The following is a 19,788-nucleotide window of genomic DNA, read 5'->3' as shown; positions in this document are numbered from 1 at the left end:
GCTGCGCAAAGTCGTAGCGCGATGGGTTAAGAAACCGAATTTAGTGGTCGATTCAAAGAGCCTGACGTCTCCTTGAATCACCCTATACTTTGCTGCCGGACGATCTTCGTTCAGTGGTGGAATGGTGCAGTTCTAACCTTCTTTTCTTAAATCCGCGCAAAACAAAAGTCATGTCGCTGTCGAAAAAGCGTCGCAATTTATCCTATGTATATGTCCTAAAAAATGAAACGATCTGTCGGACCACGCAGATGCGAGACCTAGCTAGGTGTTCTCGTGGACGACCATCTTTTTTCCTTTCTCATGTAAACTCCATTATTAGCCAGTCATCCCTATTGGAAAAACGTACAAGAAACAAACCTGCTGCTTGTACAGTCCTGGTATGACACCACCATAATTTATTGTTATTATACATGCAGCTAGTTTGGTTTCGCGTTCTCCATAACTGGAGATACCGGCACCGCTATGGCTCCGGGTCTGTCTATACTGGCAGCCGGTTTGCTCGCCGATATGACTCGGTATGGCTGGTATGATTTTGCGTCCGATGACGTAGGCGACCGCCATCTTTCCAACGAAACGCCTATACCACAAGACCACCGGTATAACTAAACCATACATGCAGAAAGACGACCGCCATCTTCCAACAAAAACGTCCATCGTTTACCACCGGTATCGTTACATACATCATACATGTCGAAAAATACCATAAGCCGCGTTTACATGAATGCGACTTAGTCGCATTGAATCCAGTTGCCGCATTCAATATGCGGTCATGTAAACGGCATAATGCGCAAAGCGCATCGCATTAAAGTCGCTAGACAGAGGTGGATCGAGATGGCGAGTGCGCATTCATTCAGCCCATGTAAACGAAGATCGCATCGCATTTTGGAACGGGGAGGATTATCGGAAGGCGCTCGCTGCGGGAGCGAGTGAACAGCTGAGAACATGGTGGCGGCCAACCTCGTCGGCGGCGCGGAGAGCGGTCCCGCAATTTTTTTCCCGAGAACAAACGCAAGCTTTTATTGCGATCATAAGTAAAGCGCGAAACACATGTACGACGAAACCGTCCGATCCGACGTCCGACCGCGCAATACGACGGTCGGAGGCGAGGGTTTTCCACGCTCTCCGATGCTACGAAAACCCTCTCCCCCCAAGGTGATTCCGGCAGTCCGCACGTCGGATCGGACGGTTTCGTCGTACATGTGTTTCGCGCTTAAGCGGAATTTAGCGGAGCTGCTCGGTGAGGGCGGCCCCGTCCAAACCTTTGCGAAGTACGACTTGCGCGTCCGAAGGGGTCACAAAGGCTTCGGAGCAAGCACGCATGACAACGAGAGCTCCGAGCACTGTAGAGCACTGCATGGTTGCGCAGAACGAGCAGCTCCTACCTCGCTGCCGTTCCTGGCTGCGCAAGAGCCTCTCGGACTCGGGGTCTGGTCGCGATCGGCGAGGTCTGGCGCGGCGAAACGTGGAGGCTTCCTCAAAGCGTGCACACACACGTCGCCTCTCGTTCAGAGTGGACCGGCGGCCCGGACTGGAGTCCTAAACGCCTTGGTTTTGATGCTTCTTCCGTCGCCCAACTTCTTCCACAGCACCGAAGACAGCGGGCGCGATCTTTACGTTCACTGAATGCGTCGAAAGGCCTCCACGTGCGATGCACCGGAAAACGTGGTGCGGCTGGTGCCGGAACGGAACTGACGGAACTGCATAACTTCGAGCTTTGAGTCAACGTGCACGGCAACAAACCGATCGTGACACTAAGCCGCGGATACCGCATCGCCGGTCGACAGGGGCAAATGGCCCGTTGCTCGTATCGTGGGCCGTGACTCGTACTCGGCCAACTCGGCGTCTTTTCGTGGCCCCTCGCGTCGTCGCAACCAGCCGCAAACATACCAGCCCGCGACCGTGGCCGATGTCGGAGAAAAGCGAAACCGAAACGTAAAGCTTCCGCCCAGTGGCTTCCGCTGCCGCGCCTTTTCTAACTTCCCGGCCAGTCCCGGTTTACACGCTTCCGGTCGTCGCGGAGATGGCGACGCAGCCAGACGTAGCGGTTTTGGCGCTGGCTCCTGCGTTTTACGGGACAGCTGTTTTACGGTCCGTTTCTACTGCGTCTCTGGCTCTCAACTCGACGACGCCTCTCATGGTTCAACCAGGCGTGGTCAGCCGGGGTCAGCACAGCGCGGCCGGCTCAACTCGTCCGATCGCCGGACCGCAGGCGACTTCCGATTTCGGCCGTTAGGCCTAGGATCCGAAGGACTCTGTTTCCGTGAAGCGGTAAGCGAATCTCGCCCCGTTTTCGTTCTACTTTTAAATTACGTTAGGTGCGCTACAGTGTAAGCATGCGTGCCAAGTGTGCGTGACAATTTTGAACTAGAATAATTGTGCTTCATTGCGGTTTGTCATTTACGAAAAAGTAAATCGAGCAATGAACGAGGAGCCATGCTTGAAAACGATGTATGTACGATGTTAACTTCTACCTGGGCGGCTTAAAAAAAAGTCAAGACTGGTTACGGTTGGATGCGAGGCTGGTCCCAATGCAATGGTAACCACTTAGAGCACCTTTCTGAACAGCATGTAAGCAATATAGCGATCAACGAGACGAGCGACGACGAGAAGGTACGAGTGCCGGCGCCGAGCGACGAAGATTTCTCACTCTCGCCGCTTGCGCCGCTCGGTTCCTGGGCTTCTAGAAAACGTCGCTCATCGCCTTGATCGCTCGCACCAATCGCTTTCATAATGTGTGTCTCGTCGCGCAGCTGACTACCGTGTTTATTCAAATATATGTCGACCTTTTCTTTTTTTTTTTTTTTTTCCGGAAATCGTGACTAAAGAATTTCGACCTACATTCGCGACCAAATTTTGCGACCGTACCGGAGGCATGAAGCTATCGAGTCACCGAGCCGGCGTTGCCGTAGAGCTGCGCCGCTTCTTGTTTCCAAAAGCTTTTGTTAAACAACCGAAAACAACAGCGGTGGCTGGTGCCGCTATCGCGCGCACCTCTTGGGGCATTAGATTTCGCCATCGCACCTCTAGCGTTCCCCTTGCTGGGCAATGGGGAAGGAGAGGAACGCGATGCGCCATGCACTTTGTCCTCCATCCTCGCAAACGCGCACAAAAAAAGAAAAAAAAAAAGATGTTACTTTTGTTAGTTGCTTGAGGCGGCTCGGCTCGCGTGTTGCTCATGGCGACACGGCGGCTTTGTTTGCGTCTTTGTAGTTTGTCTTTCGTTGCTTCGCACCTTCTTTCGTTTCTTGTCGTCATTTTACAACGGTGTCAGTGAAGTATTGTGGCGGATTTGCGAGGATGTCTACCAAGCTGTGAAGTGATGTAAATAAAGGTTTCTTTCTTTTGCCCAAAATTTCCCCTGTTCTTAAAAATAAAAAAAAGTCGACCTATATTTGAATTGTTTTTTTTATTCTCGGTGGGTCCAACAAATAGAGTTCGACCTATTTTCGAGTAAATACGGTAACTTTAATTTTTATTTTGGGTTACGTCGGACGTAACTCGAATGCTTGACAGTTACGTTGGGCGTAACTTTAATTTTTATTTCGGGTTCCGTCGGACGTAACGTTAGACACTGCGTTACACTTAAGAAAAATAGGGGCTGATGGTTCATCATATAAACCAACCATTTGTGTTTAATTAAAGCGAATCACTGGCCTAAAAAAATACTGCTGTCCTATAGGAATGTAGCGCTTCAGATAAATTCGTTAATTTTTGCTTTTAGTCTCTGCCCCACCAGATACAACATCTGGCCTAAAGCAGTGTTCCGGATCTCCTTCCAAGACCTCAGGCGGGTCGTCATTCAATCCAGGAGGCGGCGGCGTCTCATGGGCGTGTTGCTGGTGCTTCTTACTGGATGGTGCTACCGAGGGAAAAGTGGTCGTGCTTGGGAAAGGCAAGTATGGCCGCCGTAAGTATAGATATTGTTTTTACCTTTGCTCGAACCCACCTTTAAGAAATGCACAGTTCGCATGTGTGCATCTCTCAATGCTTCTACAGTCGGCTGTTAATATTTGGAGTGCTCCAACTCTGTCAGCGCTAGTTTCTCTAGATTATGCAAATGGGATGCAACACTAAACCACATATGCTCTCGCAACAAACAGTGCTCTGCTGAAGCACGCACTGTGGAATCTACTCTGGCTTTATAATGCAGCACAAAATAGTTGACGCCAAGTATAGCTACTTTTGTGACTCCGTTTTACCAAAAGCTCTGCCGAAATAAACTTGCCACCTTATACGTAGTGCAAAAGAACCTCGCGTGCCTAACCTGGAGAAGGGCATTTTTTCATAGGTAAATTTTTTCTTAAACCAATACCTTCAGCCTCCTTGAAATGTTAACATCATGTGACACTCAGAAGAACAGTAAACCCCTTAATGTTGGCGAACCTTTAATTTTCGCGGCCTTTAATTTTGCGGAATTCAGTGGCTGCGATTATGTCCTCTGTGACCGATTCGAGAAGAAATAGGGGCTACCAAGATAAGGGGGTTTTACTGTCCATCGGAGGAGAGAGGAAGTCACCTTTGTTTGTATGCAAGAGTAAAACCAACAACAACAATCATGGTGCCGACACTTTGTGAGCCTATCTGTGTCTATTGAATGATATCAATTTTGTTTTTGTTCGTTAAAAATTGTTGCCTGTCCACTGTGGGATGTCGTCTTCAACACGAGCAGTGGTTTTCCTCTGAAGCAGGCAGCATGGACGCGTGCCGCAGCACAACATAGTTTATTTGCAGGTGGTACCGCAGTTTGAAGGATGGTTCGCACAATATGGGGGAATCGCAATTCAATGTTCTACCTCGGGCGTAGACAAGATTTGCTCATTCTAAATCATTTTGTCTACAAATCGGGAACTTGCAACGAATGTACCCGCATGGTTGGAAGGGCCAGACAAGCCTTGCGAGCGCTTCGTTTTCTAGCCTCTCAGTCCTGAACCTACTCACGCACCACATGTGTAGATGTTCCGGTACGTGGGAGCACTTATTTGGAAAATGGTGAATGGCAACTGTTGTTATCTTTAAGGTGGACTGCATATTTGCAGTACTTTTCCTCACTTAAAAATATGTCTTACTAAAAATATGTAGTATAGCCGATGACAAAAAGAGAATGGCTGGGCGTCCTCCAGCACATGCTTGTGCTTTTCACCCCGCTTTAGACAGATGTGCTCGCTCCAGGCTCATCAGGCGCTGAAACGTCATCGAAGGTAGCAGACGGGCTGGAGGTCGAACAACGGAGACTTCTCCCTGCCTTTCTGATGGTGTCAGTGAGCATGTACTTCTATACTCTAACTTAGCTTAACCTGCACAGAGCTGAGTAGAATAGGCTTGGCAAGTGCCCTTATTGCATATGCATTTGTACAGCTGAGGCACTTTCTAAATCAAGAACATTGTGTACCTTACCTTCAAAAACACATCATTTTGGGGGTGCAAAAGGAATTCTAAGGCATATTTTTGTTTGTATTGTCCTATTACGCATCGACTCCTTCAACTTAATGCGGAGTCGACCCAGCCTCTTGAAAAATTTAATGCTTGCCAGGTAATTGTTTTGCATTTAGTTGATATATCAGTATTCAGTTAGGTATCCCAAGTCATTAGTCGTTGAGGTGGAGTCTCTCTGTAAGTCAGTCATGTTTAACAGTCATAGAAATGCTTGTCAAATAATGGCACTGTCGAGGACATGTATTCAGCTCGAACAATCGCTGGGCACAAGCTGGTCGTGTGGTTACAGGCAGCAAACATCCCGGTTGGAACGTCCTATTTCGCAATGTAGCTGCAGACTAGGTGAGGGCCCCACTCATAAACGTCTATACTTTTAGTCTCTTTAAGCTGGACCACTTTTAAAACTACAAGCCTTTGCAGCAAAAACAGCATGACGCATGATTATAAGCTCGACGTACCATGGCGTCCAACTAGAAGGTCACATGGCTTGCTTTGTGCACTGAATTTGCAAGGATGGCTTGAAGCTTCTGTCGTGGTTAACTTTAAGCTGAGATAGTTTAAAATAATGCTCTCAGTTTTTAGTGTTGCCCGGCATGGTTAACAAGTTGGTGATATAGCGCTGCATTGAAAAGTCTGTGCATTCATGACTGTATCACCTTATGAATGCAAGCTACCTATTAAACTCTTCGTTTTTCAGAGAAATGAAATGCACTTTGCTTCCAATTGCACCCGCTTCTGTAACTTCATGGTATGAAGCACCTTATGGCTGCAAGCTCTGACCGATCTTGTTCTGTGGTCTGCGCAGGCCCATATGAGGGAGTCACTCCGAGAGCCTCACCAGAGTTTCCTGCCCGTGGTCGTTCTAAATGTTTTTGTTGTAGGTATGCATCCTTTCTGTCTTTCCCTTAATTGTACTCAAACGTCTTCTTTTCATTGTCGCCGATTTGCCTCAAAATTGGTTAAGCACACAAATGCACGCTGTACAACTGTATTGTACATATTTTTTCCAAGGTAACTTTTCTTTGCCAAAGTTACAGATTTTTTTATGAAGGTTAGTCTTTTTTGTTTTTATTTTCAAATTTATGTGAGTTTCCATGGGCAACACTAAAACGTTATGCCAGAAGCAAGGACAAGTTCACTGCTCTAATTTGTTCTCAACTGATTGCAAGAAATTTCGTTAATGTCGTGAAACCTCCTTCCAGCGCTTGCTTTGCAGCATAAAAAAAAATTATACATAGGACATACTCTGTTTCTTAAACTGCTTGCTCATTCTGCAGGTCTGCCTGCCATAGATGTCGTGCTACTGGAGAGCAGGCGAATTCGATTGCTGGTTTTGCCATTGCTTTTTTTTTTTTTTTTTTAGACGTTGTCTTGTCTTAGTAGTTCTTGTAAATTTGGAGATTTTCCTAAAAAGCAAGCCGGGAAGAATATTTAGTTTCGTTAGGAAGCTGAAAATAATGATTTAGTACCCCTTTGTCAGTAAAATAGATACTGTGTGCCGCTGTTAGTGTCAAGCCGAGATCCACGCTTTTTTGGCATTTTGCTCAGAGTGGTACCCATTCTTATTCGTTAGCCTCTTGGTGTGCCAACTAAACTCTTTGTATACAGACACCTGCCCTCTGCTGGTAAACTCTACCCTCATGTTCAGCGGGTGTATGAACCGGAGTTGTATCCACAGTCGACACTCGCTGAGCACGAGGGTAGGAAAATCTTTCCATTGCAGCAGAGCCATATATGGGGAGAGTCTGGCAGTCTATGATTTCGCTGTCGTAACGTCTCCCTTCCGAGTGAGCTGATCAGCCCGTGGCACAGAGCAAGAGGCGTGAGCGCATGCGCGTGAACTCTAGGCTGCTCCCAGCTGAACGGGGAGGGCCGCCATTTTCATTCATTCGCCCGGCATGGGATCGATATTCAAATTTCGGTTCTTTCTTTTTTTTTGGCAGGCTCTGGCAATAAAATGATATAGTGTTATTCCTCGGTGGCTTAAAAACCTAAAGAAAGAAGTTCCTCCATGTTTGAATGCACTTTTATTTAGTCAAAAAAAATAAATAAGCCCGTAGCAGACGACACGTAGCCTCAACAGTGCTCCGTGCAGACAGCTTTGCGTCAAAATGGTGGTCGTCTCCTCTTTCTTTCTCTGCTGCCTTCTCTCTCCCTCCTTCGGCGTTCTCCTCCCTTTCCTCCTCTCCGGCGCCTTCGTTGCCACACCCGCTGGCTAAACTCTCCCACTATACGGCTTTGCATTGCAGTAGTAGTTTTATTTGTAGTCTTTACAGTTGAATGTGAATATTTGACAGAAGTCTCAGGTTGGGGCGAAAGGGGGTTAAATGAATGCATTTGATCATTCACCTAAATTCGGTACCCATCATTTTAACGCCTACGTAGCTTTGTCCTGGGGGGTGACTATGACTAAAATAAGAGGATCTATGTGCTGATCACGAAAGAATATGCTAGCCATTCTAATGTAGCTCTGCCAAGTACTTGATTGTGATTTGTTTTTATTTTCAGCTACTTGGGTGCCTCAAGATCTGGAGATCCTAGTGGCCACAAGCTTGGACTCAATCTTTTTCTGTGGTCTGGGCAGGACCATGGGGGAGGTAATCCCAGCAACAAGAGCATCGCAGTATCTCCCTGGCTGTGACTTTCGGTCTGCGTCACGACACGGGAGTCCTCATGCCACCAGGTGTTAGGTATGCCACTTGAAATAAGCATTTTTCTTACCTATTAATAGAACAGCAAAAGCACTACTAAGCCTAAAATGCAAAAAAACATATTCAAATCTTGGGTTGGATGAAATTCCAATTACAAAAAGGAGTCTGCAGACATGATTAACATGTGAACTTAAAGCCCGCGGATGTAGGTTCGACGGTGTCACAGAAATAACTTCCCGCAGATCGCCTTGCTCGTGCTATACCCAAACAAATTCTTAAAATAATCATTGTGTTTCGTTGGTGTCATCAATCTTATGTCCCTGCCACACTCACCAGTCGGGACATGTGAAATATAAAAAAACAGGAACTTGCACATTGTCAGCTCTGCAAAGATCTATATAGTAAACAGAGCATAGCATGTTCAGCTTAAGAAAAAAATTCAGTGCAGGCCTATATTCATGGTTCACATATGTGTAATTGCTCTTTATAATGAAGTGAAAACTGCTTAAGTTGTGGCCCACTACAGGCTTTCTATAAGTGTTTAAAAGTGCGGTAGAAAATATGATTGCGCTTGGAAGACGGGGACATAGGAAGGACAGACACAACAGAGCGCTAACTTTCAAGTGATTTAATTCAAGAACCTCAGCGTAGAAACGGACTGTGTCACCGCACCACATCTCAACCAATCCGTGGCCCTGCCACGGACCGCAAGTACGCCAACTCCTTATCCGCCAAGTCAATTGACGCCACACTGACACAACTTGTGCCGGAACTATTTATAGTGTCAGCCTCCATAATCTCGCTAACAGTCCTATCTTTGTGCCTCTCAAGAACAATAGACGAAGCAAATAATGGTTTGCACCCGCAGTCATGACAGTGACACGACAGATCATGACTGCGAGTGCAAACCATTATTTGCTCAGTCTACTGTTCTTGCTAGGCACAAAGATATGACTGTTAGAGAGATTATGGAGGCTGATGCTATAAATAGTTCCGGCACGTGTTGTGTCAGTGTGGCGTCAATTGACTTGGCGGATAAGGAGTTGGCGTACTTGCGGTCCGTGGCAGGGCCACGGATTGGTTGAGATGTGGTGCGGTGACGCAGTGTGTTTCTACGCCGAGGTTCTTGAATTAAATCAGTTGAAAGTTAGCACTCTGTGGTGTCTGTCCTTCCTATGTCCCCGTCTTCAAAGCACAATCATGTTTTCTAACGTACCGTACCAACTTGCCCAACAATCAGCACTTGCTAAAAAGTGCTATTGTGTTTTAAGCAGCTCGCACCAAATATTTTCTTGAAATACATAGGTTCATGGAAATTATTATGTAGATGTTGGCAGACAGTCATGGTGAGGCCAATCTTTAATGCCAAGTGGTCCACTTATTCAGAGTTAATTGAGTTTGTAAATATTGTAGGTCGCAAATTAAATTTTTATGGTACGCAATGGGCACAATCATCCGTAATGACTAGCTCTACCTAGGGGAACTTCATACGTTTACTACGGCAAGATGGTTTCGAAAAACAAAGTATTTAGTTTATTCAACTCCTGCACTAACCTTGTCTTTAGAAACTTTTTATATTCTTTGCGATGCTGAGATAAGATTCTGGAAATAGTTTTTCTAGAACTACTCTAGATATTTCCAGTTCATCATTTTTCTCGCAAAGCATTCGAGAGAGCCAAACCCTGTAATGTACGGAGGGAACTCACAGAATGATGCGACTGACAGTTTGGAACATTCGGCACTGTAACAGTAATAATGACATGTCACTTATGTAATGTTCATTATCGCAGATCAAACTGCTTTTTCCGTCTACACTCATTTTCAGTAGACTCATTCAGCGAACTCCCACCTGAGACTGCAGCGCTGGGTTCTGCAAAGTAATTTGAATGAATATAGATGCAACAGGTTTCTTTGAGCGTGCGTCTAACACATATTCTTCATATTGAATCTGCTAACTGTATTCATGTCCATGTCCATAATTCCACATTCCAGCTTATTTTTATTTTCACATTTGAGTTTTCTTCAGTACTTTTCTCAACATCTGTGCTTGCTGAGCCGTACTCAAGTCCATACATCTTGTCTTTCGCTATTACATTAATATATAAAACTGTTGATGCCGAGTGAGAATTCAAGGTACCGAGTCTGTCGTGCGAGCTAAATAAGAACCAATAAAAAGCTCTACAAAGGAAATTTTGTTAAAGGATGCTGTATGGGCATTAGAATAGCACATGCCATGCTAAAAAAAAAATACAAATTCTTGTTAGGTATGCGAGGATGACAGTGCTGTGCTGTTTCTGATGTGTCACAAAAAAAAAAAATCAGTGCCATACAGTGTTCCTTATGGAAGTACAAACTGTTGAATTCGAAGCCCAGAAGTTTTATTCAAGAATGTTCCTCAATACAAATGTATTTAGAGATCTGAGCCACTGACTCATACATGACTATGTGGCAAACATTAATTTTCATGTGGATTATAGTTTACAAGGTCTAGTCTGCATTGATTTATTGCATTCATGCTGAAACTGGGAGGGGTTCCCTGGGTATGAATAAAGAGATAAACATTTCTTGAAATCAAAACATTTGAGAACGGACAAAAGGAAGGATCTGAGAACGGTATCTTAGATTCTCTTCTTTTTCTTACAGTATCTCTAATGTTCACTTTATTTCACCTGATGCATTTAGTTTTTAGCGCAGCTCTTAGCACCCGTTTCCGCGTTTCGCGGCGTCGCTGTCGGCGTAACCACCCAACTAAACTTGGCAGGAAATTGAATTAACGTTGTGGTCATGTGACGTTAATATTTCCGCTAAGTCTAGCTGAGAAACTGAATTTTTTTATGGATGACGTGACACGGTCATGCGACGTCATTTTCCCCGCTACTTTTAGCGGAAAAACTGCATTTGTGTTGAGGTCATGTGACATCAATTTCTGCGCTAAATTTAGTGGGAAACTTAACCAGCTAAATTTAGTGGGGAAATTTTCCCGCTAAATTCAGGGAAGTTTCCTGCTAAATGGGAGGGAGCAGAAGGGGAGGAGGGGGAGGGGGAGGAGGGGCATACCTTCCCATCCTCCTCTTCAAGATCTGTGCTCTAATTTCACGTTACAGAGAATTGTAAACGTCTCATATTTCATCTCATGTTTATTCAACTTTTATATTGCAGGTGCGCTCACAGCACAAATCTGGGTTGTGCTGATCCTCTACGCACAAGTTAGGAACTCCTGAGTGGCAAGAGTGGGAGTTTGGTCTGACAGCTCAAGGGACACCATTGTTCAGTATTGAATTTTTAATAATCTTCTTTTAAGCAAAGTTAAGCTTTGCTGCATGCAGTTCTTGTAAAAATAAATACCTGCAACCAAATTTACCAGGTCACGACATTTCGCCTCTGCTCTTAGTGGTCCTGGTGAGCCTCGGATAAGAGCTTACTGGTGTGCAGACACCATGCTTGTTTGAAACCACTCATTGATGTAGAGACTCGCTGACATCCAGCATTCCAATGAAACGCTGGATGTCCACAAGTCTTTCTTGAACAATGCAAGCGGGGAAGGAACCATACAATCGTATCGTATTGGGGGACATTCTACAGAGTTTTTTTTCTATGTTTTACAGATTTTAAAAAAAAAAAGCCGTAAAAGCTACATTTACGCGGTCTGTGCACGTGAGTTATATGGCCAGGGCGGCATAGTATAAAAGGCTAATTTGTAATGATCCGTCGGCTTATTACAGAGATATGCCAGACTTCTTTCAGAAAACTAGATGAAGGTTCATTCTAGCGTAGTTTTATCCCGCGAATCTGAATATCCCGTTCGTTTTCCTCAAAGATATAACTAAACGTGAGAAAACACAAAAAACATCCCACCAACAGTGACATCGTAAGAAGACCTTTCGGCCGCCAAGCGTGTGTCGCTTAAGGGCCGCGCGTCCAATCGCAAGTTTTCTAGGTATATTCTCCGGCACTGGCACCAGTCGTGACACATTTTTCTGCCCTTTTAAAAAATAGCACGTGCGTGCATAGCTTTGATAGGCGCTGAAGATGCGTGAACAAAGATTTTGAAAGCTGCTGTTGTGACGTCGCTCTCTAGGGAGGTGCTTTCACAGCGCTTTAAAAATGACTATGCAGCCTTGATTAATTAAATTAGTAAATAATTTTGATATTTGAGATTCTCGAGGTCGAATGAAGAAGATTTAAAAGTGTTTTCTCAAATACAAAACTGCTTCAGCCTCTCTCTAAGTATAGTAAGTTCGTGAAATTTTTAATCAGTGAAAATAGACCCATGGTTCCAATTAGAAACCTGCTAAGCATCATCAAAACACACTAAATCAATTTTCTTTGTAAAGATAGACGAGTAGCATTATAGGGCGTTATAAAAAAATGGTCAATTTGGACGCATTTCCAGACTTCGGTTTCTTACCAGAGCGCATCTTTGCACCTGCGGTCCAGCTGCCCGGTGACCGCAGTGCAAAGCCGCCCCCTCGCCTCCCTCGTAGGATGAAGGGAAGCAAGGCGCATGTGTGTTGCGTGTCTATGCCCCTGGGGAACAGGACCGTGGGCGCAGAGATGAGCTCTGATAAGAAACTGAAACCTAGAAACTCGTCCAAATAAAGCTTTTTACAGAATGCATAAAACGCTACCCCTGAATTATATCCTTCTAAAAAAAACTTGATTTTGTGGTTTTCAATGACTCAGCAAGTTTCTAATTGAAACCATATTTTCATTTTCACTAATTAAAAAGTTGATTAACAAATTGTATTTAATTATCTGACTGATCGTTACGACTAGGTCCCTATACTACGTACGCCTGGCCGTATAACTCGCCTGCACAAACCGCATTAATATAGCTTTCACGACCTTTCTAAACATATATGTAAAGCTTGAAACTAAATCGCCCTGTACAACAGTGAAAAGGCGAAACCAACACGCTGGAGCCATATGGCTCCACCATGCTGGTATCGCCTTTTTGCTGGTATAGGATGTCCCATATTACGTTATGCATGTATGGTTCCGTCCGCCTACATGGTTCCGCCTATATCCACTACGCTGGTATAGGATGTCCCATAATACGACACGCTTGTATGGTTCCGCCCACCTGTATCGTTCCGCCTTATTCCACTATACTGGAGCCGCCTTTTTCGCTTGTATAGGATGTCCCATATTACGGTTACGCTTGTATGAGCCTTTTCCGTCATCTTTCCATCATCGAGATTTTCCAACAGGGATTACGCACGCTAGGAATAATGTCTCGCTTAAGTAGATCATTTATGACTCATTACTGTCTTTTGAGAGTATACAGTACGCATGTGCGTTCGAAACTAGAATTTGCATCTGTAGTGTGGAACTGCATATTTATAACAGCAAGTGAAAGTATAGAACATGTACAAAAGCAATTTCTGCGCACCATTTACGACAGATATTTTGGAAGAAAGTGTTTTTATGAATGTAATATGATTTTAGCAAAATTAACATTGGGTACCTTATGTAAAAGAAGGTTTAGTTTTTACATAGGCTAATTCATAATGCAATAGACAGCCTTACTCTCCCCAACAGTGTTCACTTTCGCATTCCACTTAGAACAAACTCTAGAAATGCAAGAGCATTTTACCCTGACCTCATTCGAAACGCATCACCGGTTTCGCGTATCAAACATGTTTTAAACACTCAATTTACTGACGTCGATATTTTTAGTGCAAACCTGTCTTTTGGAGAATGATCAATTTGATGCATGTGTTTTTAATTGGCATATATACATGTTTATGTGCTTGCATGTTTTTTTCACAACTCTTTATTTTGTCAACTCTCTATTTTGTGTGTATTTCAAGTGTGTGTGCTTAACCCAGTGGGCTTTCGAGCTGTTGGTTAGCATAAGAAAAAAATAAACATTGATTGATTGATTCATTGATTGATATGATAGCTCTTCTTGTTCGCTTTTAAGTCTATAAAACGGTCTTGTGCAATCCATTGTCTATGTAAATTACTCTTCGTATAGTGGCTACTTTTATCTTTTCATTTTTGTATACCCACTCCTGCAATAGCCTCATGGGCTGACAGTATCAATAAATGAAATCAAATGAATAGACGCACGATTGTTCCAGCGAGCGCACAGCTTCCACCGCGCTCTCAACTTGAGTGCCAACGGAGTATAGCAGCCTATTAAACGCCGAAATGCATAAAATACGAGCCTATAGTCAGGACCCGAAGTCGGTTATAACGAAATAGCGGATATACCGAAGTGATTTCCGATTCCCGTTGACTTTGTTATAACCGGTCTTGGCATAGCTTGCCTTCCCGAAGCGTTGGTTGTTCGCTCGGAGGCTTTGCTCGGGCGTTACTTCGCGAATGACCAGGTCGTGTGGTCGCAGCTGCCAACCTGCGCTTTACGTTTACAGTACAGTAATTCTACGGTGATGTATACACGAAGTTCTCGAGAAACGAGAGCCACGTTTTTCTGCCCTGGTAAATTAACAATGCATCGCACAAAGCCCAAACTCTGTGAGAATGTGACGCTAGCGGTTAGATAGAACGTGACGTTACTTGGATAAAAAGATAAGGGCGAAAAATGGAATTTTTCTATACAGTCAGTAGCGTGCTTCACAGGGGAGGGGGGGGGGGCGCTTTGGGTGCAGTTCTCAGGGGGGTGCAGCTGGGCAGTGAAAGGGGGGGTCGCGGCGGGCCACGAGAGCGGGAGAGGGGGGATGTCACCGGGGAACTTGATTCCGCTCAATTTAGCGGGGGAGTGAATAGGTCACGTGAAGTCAATTTTCCGATACATTTAGCGACCACCTGATTCCGCTAAGTCAATTTTCCGCTAAATTTAGCTGGGAACCTGAATGGATGCATAAGTCACGTGAAGTCAATTTCTCACTAGATTTAGTGACAAATTGGTTATGTTAGAGGCGACAGACTTGGCAGAAAATTGGGATGAGTAGCTTAATAATGCTGTTGCATTAAAAACTCCACTAATAATTCTAGCTTTTTCGGAAATATATAATTGATTACTTGTAAGAAAAATAAAATAATTCAGCGAACGTTACCGCAGAAAAAAAGTTATTGAAGCGTTAAAAAGTTACAATAAAATGTAATTTGTTACAAGTAATTACTTACCTTAACTCGTTACGTACAAGTCTGCCAATAGCACATCCCAACAAGGCAGCGTACAGGAGTCTTTCTTGCAAACGTGTATATATATACTCGCTTCACGTGGGTAATTTCGAATGCCACGACGCAGAGCCAAAAGCAGGTGTTGCGATGAAGGTGATACGTTGGCACGTCACCAGCAAATCCTCGTTGAACGCGGCACATGTGTTAATAATCAGTCCATTGATCAACTCGCTCTTGGCTAAGTAGCACCTGCTTTCCCCGCGTGAGGCACGTGTAGTAAACTTCCACACGATGTTGCCATCGTTGGGTTCCGTGGCCGCTCTGAAATGCAAGCGCGTCACGCAAACAACCGTAGGTATCTTGCACAGATGTCCTCCAACCCTATATAAAGTCCAACGTTAGAAAGACGGCACCCACTTCATACCTGAGTTGTGAGCCGGAATCAATGGGATTCGAGTTCGTAGATATCGTGTCGAAACGATAGGACAGAATCAGCGGCCTGGAAGCCCGCCAAACGAATTTTTCGATTAATTCCAGAAGATTCGCTGTACAAAGGGCAGCGATGGCTGTGCTTGATTACCATGGTAATTGAGAGTATTACTTCACTTCACCCCCCCCCCCCCCCCTCGTTTCTTCCCGTTTCGCTCTCTGCACCCCTCTCTCTCTTTCTCGACATTCTTCATTTTAGATTTAGCTTGGCATTCTTGGTTTTCTCAGACCATCCGGCAGCACGCCGGTTTCTTCAAGTCCTCCGCGACGGGCGTCCAAGACTAAACCCCCAAAATGTACGGCACGGCGTTCGGCAACGCCACATCGGACCTCTTTCCCCGACGCGACCCACGAGTCATCAGCTGGTTCTTCGCGGGAAACAAGTGGTTCCTGATCACCCTCCTCTCCGGCTACGTGTACGTGGTCAAGGGCGCAGGACCGCGGTTCATGAAGAACCGTCCACCGTACGACAACCTCAAACCGGTCATCATCCTCTACAACCTGGCCATGGTGTTCCTCAACATGTACTTCGTCAAGAACTTCCTGACGAGGTCCTATGTCGGCGGTGGATACAACTACGTATGTCAGGGGATCGACTTCGACGCGGACGACCAAGTGACCAAAGAGTTCCTCGTGCTCGTCTGGTGGTACTTCTGGGTGAGAGTGGCCGACTACCTGGACACCATCTTCTTCGTGCTCCGCAAGAAGGACTCCCACGTGTCCTTCCTCCACGTCGTCCATCACATCATAGTGGTCTTCAACGGCTGGTACGGTTTCACGTACGGTGCCGACGGCCAGGCCGCCATGGGCATCATCCTCAACAGCTTCGTCCACGTCGTCATGTACTCTTACTACTTCCTGTCCCTTCTGGGCCCGGCGGTCCGCCCGTACCTCTGGTGGAAGCGCTACCTCACCCAGTTGCAGCTCGTGCAGTTCGTCATAATGACCGTTCACATTATGATCCCACTCTTCGTCGACTGCGGCTATCCGAAGGCCCACTCGGCGATTGCGGCCAGTGAAACGGTGTTCTTCATCATCATGTTTCTGCGCTTTTACGTTAAGGCCTACAGTGGCAGGAAAAACTTTGGTCAACGACACGAAGCAAAGAACAAGGTTCAGTGAGTTCCTCCGCATTCCAATTGTGGCCAAGGTCAACAAATTCCGCCCGGTGTGCGAAGTACAAAGAAAACTGACAAAATGGGAGTGCAGCCAACACTGTGGTTTTCAGCTGATGCATGTGTTTGAGTGAACAGAAGCAGTGTACAATATTGCTCAGCTTTAAGTGAGGATGCCAGATCCCCAGTCGAAACATGTGTAAACGGGGACCGAACTTAAGCAAGGCGAGTGATGCAAGGTACTCTTGGAACGTCTTCGGATTTTTGTAGAAACTGTGAAAAAGATTATGCGCCCAGAATTTAAATGCAGTGAGTCTGATTCCGCAGCGGTATGTTTGAAACTATACTGGGCGAAAATTTTAGCACGGTCCAAGGAAATTATGGACTCACCGAGGATGCCGGGAGGGAGATAGTGACACCGGCGTCACCTCCTTTCTTTCCTTTCTTTTTTTTCTTTTAAATATCAAATTTTAATTATTTAGCTTTCTTTTTTCAAGGACATGTACAGTTGGGAGCAAAAGTTTGCGGGGCACGGGAGCGCTTGCCGAAATACACCGCCGCGACGTGCAACGGCGAGCCACCGCATTAAAAAACCGCGCTTTGCGCATGCGCGCCCTTCGTGCTAGCAGTCATGTCCCTTTCGCTCGTTTCTGTCCGACTCACTCCTGATAACCGGAGTCGGCGCCAGGGGCGCAAGTTGCCGTTTCGCTGGCTGTCATGCCTTGCGACCCCTTCAGCTGCCTCGGCAGCCGCGCTGGGTGACGAAGCGCCTGGTCCCCTCCCCCCACGCGAGCTCCGTCACAAAGCGCGGCGGCTGAGGCGGCTGAAGCAGACGCGCAGCATGACAGCCAGCAAGCGCTGGCTCGCGCCCCTGGCGCCGACTTCTGTTATCAGGAGTGCGTCAGAAAGAAACGAGCGAGAGAGACATGATAGCAAGCTCAAAAGGCGCGCATGCGCAAAGCGCGGCTCCTTAGGGCGGCGGCGCGTCGTCGGACGGCGCGGCGATGCATTTCGGCACGCGCTCCCGTGCCCCGCAAACTTTTGCTCCCGACTGTACAAATAATGTATTTGAATAATTTCTAACCGGGTATTCAGCCCTATTTTACCGGCGTCAGTCGTGATCGGGAGGAATTACAGATGCTGCCGGACTGCCTTTCCCGGAGAGTCGTGGATGAGAAGTGCCTTCCCTAAATGTAGCGGAGTGGTGATCTCAAGTGAACGTCACGGACGCAACACCGCGACGTCACAACGCGTGATACCATTACGTCACACGACACTGTGACATCACGTGACACTGTGTGTTGCGTGATCACGCGTACATAGTGCTCCGCCTCAAACGCAAACTTTCTGCCTTTGATGACACTTCGTCGACGAAACGCAACGAGCACGTGCAGGAAGCGGACCTTCCACTGCATTCTCAAACCGCGTCACACTGCTCACATGTCATAAAAAAAAAAACGTTTTTGCGGACGCTGTTTTTGGCCACAAAAACTGTTCTCTCTATGAAGCAAGCATGCATCGAACATGGGTGAACATGATGGCAGATGTTTCCGTCGTCATACTGCAGACCGCGTATTTTGCATGATGTATGCGAGCAGTGGGATTGTGAATTTGCGGCTATAGCCTGCCACGGACAGTCAGTGTGCAGCACCTCGGCATTTTCCGCATTTTATTCGCAGAACAAGGCGTGGACCCACAGCGTTTAAGCAATTTCGTTGCTTTGACCCAAACTATAGGGCTTTGGTTGCGTCACGACTTCAAAACGCCAGAGGGGCAAATCAGAAGGGACTTGTAGAAAGTTGGACGGCATATATAAAAGCCGTGCACATTCGCCCAGCTCAACGAATGCTTAGCACGCTTCGAAGCAGGCAACATCAGCCGGGTTTGTACGGTTGGCATTGAGAGGGCTCTCTTTATGACCGTCCGCCCACACCACGAGTCATACATGGCTTTCTTACAGAAGGCTGCGGGCCCTTCCTTAAAAGGTTTCTTTTTCCCCGACTTTGAAGCTTTTTATGGAAACGATTCACGCACTCTTCCTGTTTCTATACCGCAAATAGACATAAGGTCCGTCCACAGAACGATTATTCATCGTCGCGGGAGCAATATTTAGATAAGAAACGAGCAGGCATTGCGACCGACCATTTCAAAAGACGGTTTTCACCACTGAAGATCCACGACAGCTACAATAAAAGCGAACCAATAAAACGAAGAATGAAGAACGAAAGACTAAAAACGCAGGCAAGTTGGTGAATTGTTTTTATTATATCGCCCTAGACAAAATAAAAGATAACAAAATTAAAAATAAAAGGGACACGCACACATGCACACGCAAGTACACACACACACACCCACACACACACACACACCGTCTCAACGTTGTGACGATTATGTGCATATCAGTTGAACGGTGTGTGTGCGCCCATGTTTTTTTTTTTTATTTTTGTTCTCACGTTGAAGTAGGAAACAAAGAATGCGGCTTTGTATTTGTTCTCGGTTGTAACGACACAACGTCTACCCTGACGTAAGCGTACGAGATTTCGTTCATTGGATAAACTTTCACTTTTGTTTTCTCTTTCTAGAGTTACAACTGTCAATCGCTTACATCGTGTGTGTATCAGGGACCCGCGAAGCGGTATATAAAAACCGATTTAGCTAACCGTACTTCCCCACACTTAAATATGTAAAAAAAAAAAAAAACATTTTTAAATGTTTATGTTTACGTATCCTACGAACAAGCGACGCGTTGAAGTAATATCTGAGCGAGCAGCGAGCAAAGGTATCCAGGTACTCTATTTTGAATCGCGGGTACTACGTGACTGTTACGGAGTACACCAGATCGATTTGACCCTCGCTGAGCGCGACATCGAACCGGTTTAGGCGAATTTGTTCCGCAATCTTTAATGGCTCCCGCGAAATCGCCGCAAGAGCTTATAAAACATTCAACAAACGGCCCTGAGCTTCGTTCGAGGTGCACATCACGAAGGCGAGTTTGATCGCCTGAGCGA

General features: G+C 45.9%; 1 protein-coding gene across 1 annotated transcript; it reads left to right on the top strand.

Moving 5' to 3' along the window:
- Positions 1–15,959: 15,959 nt before the first annotated feature.
- Positions 15,960–16,787, top strand: LOC8025979 (elongation of very long chain fatty acids protein 4). The gene has a single exon (XM_040500297.2). The coding sequence runs from the start codon at positions 15,960–15,962 to the stop codon at positions 16,785–16,787; it is 828 nt and encodes a 275-aa protein (XP_040356231.1).
- The last annotated feature ends 3,001 nt before the right edge of the window (positions 16,788–19,788 follow it).

This window comes from Ixodes scapularis, unplaced genomic scaffold (genome assembly GCF_016920785.2).
Source record: "Ixodes scapularis isolate PalLabHiFi unplaced genomic scaffold, ASM1692078v2 PGA_scaffold7__128_contigs__length_106722199, whole genome shotgun sequence".
Taxonomy (NCBI): domain Eukaryota; kingdom Metazoa; phylum Arthropoda; class Arachnida; order Ixodida; family Ixodidae; genus Ixodes; species Ixodes scapularis.
The sequence above is the reverse complement of the archived record's forward strand: the minus strand, read 5'-3'. Positions and strand labels throughout refer to the sequence as shown.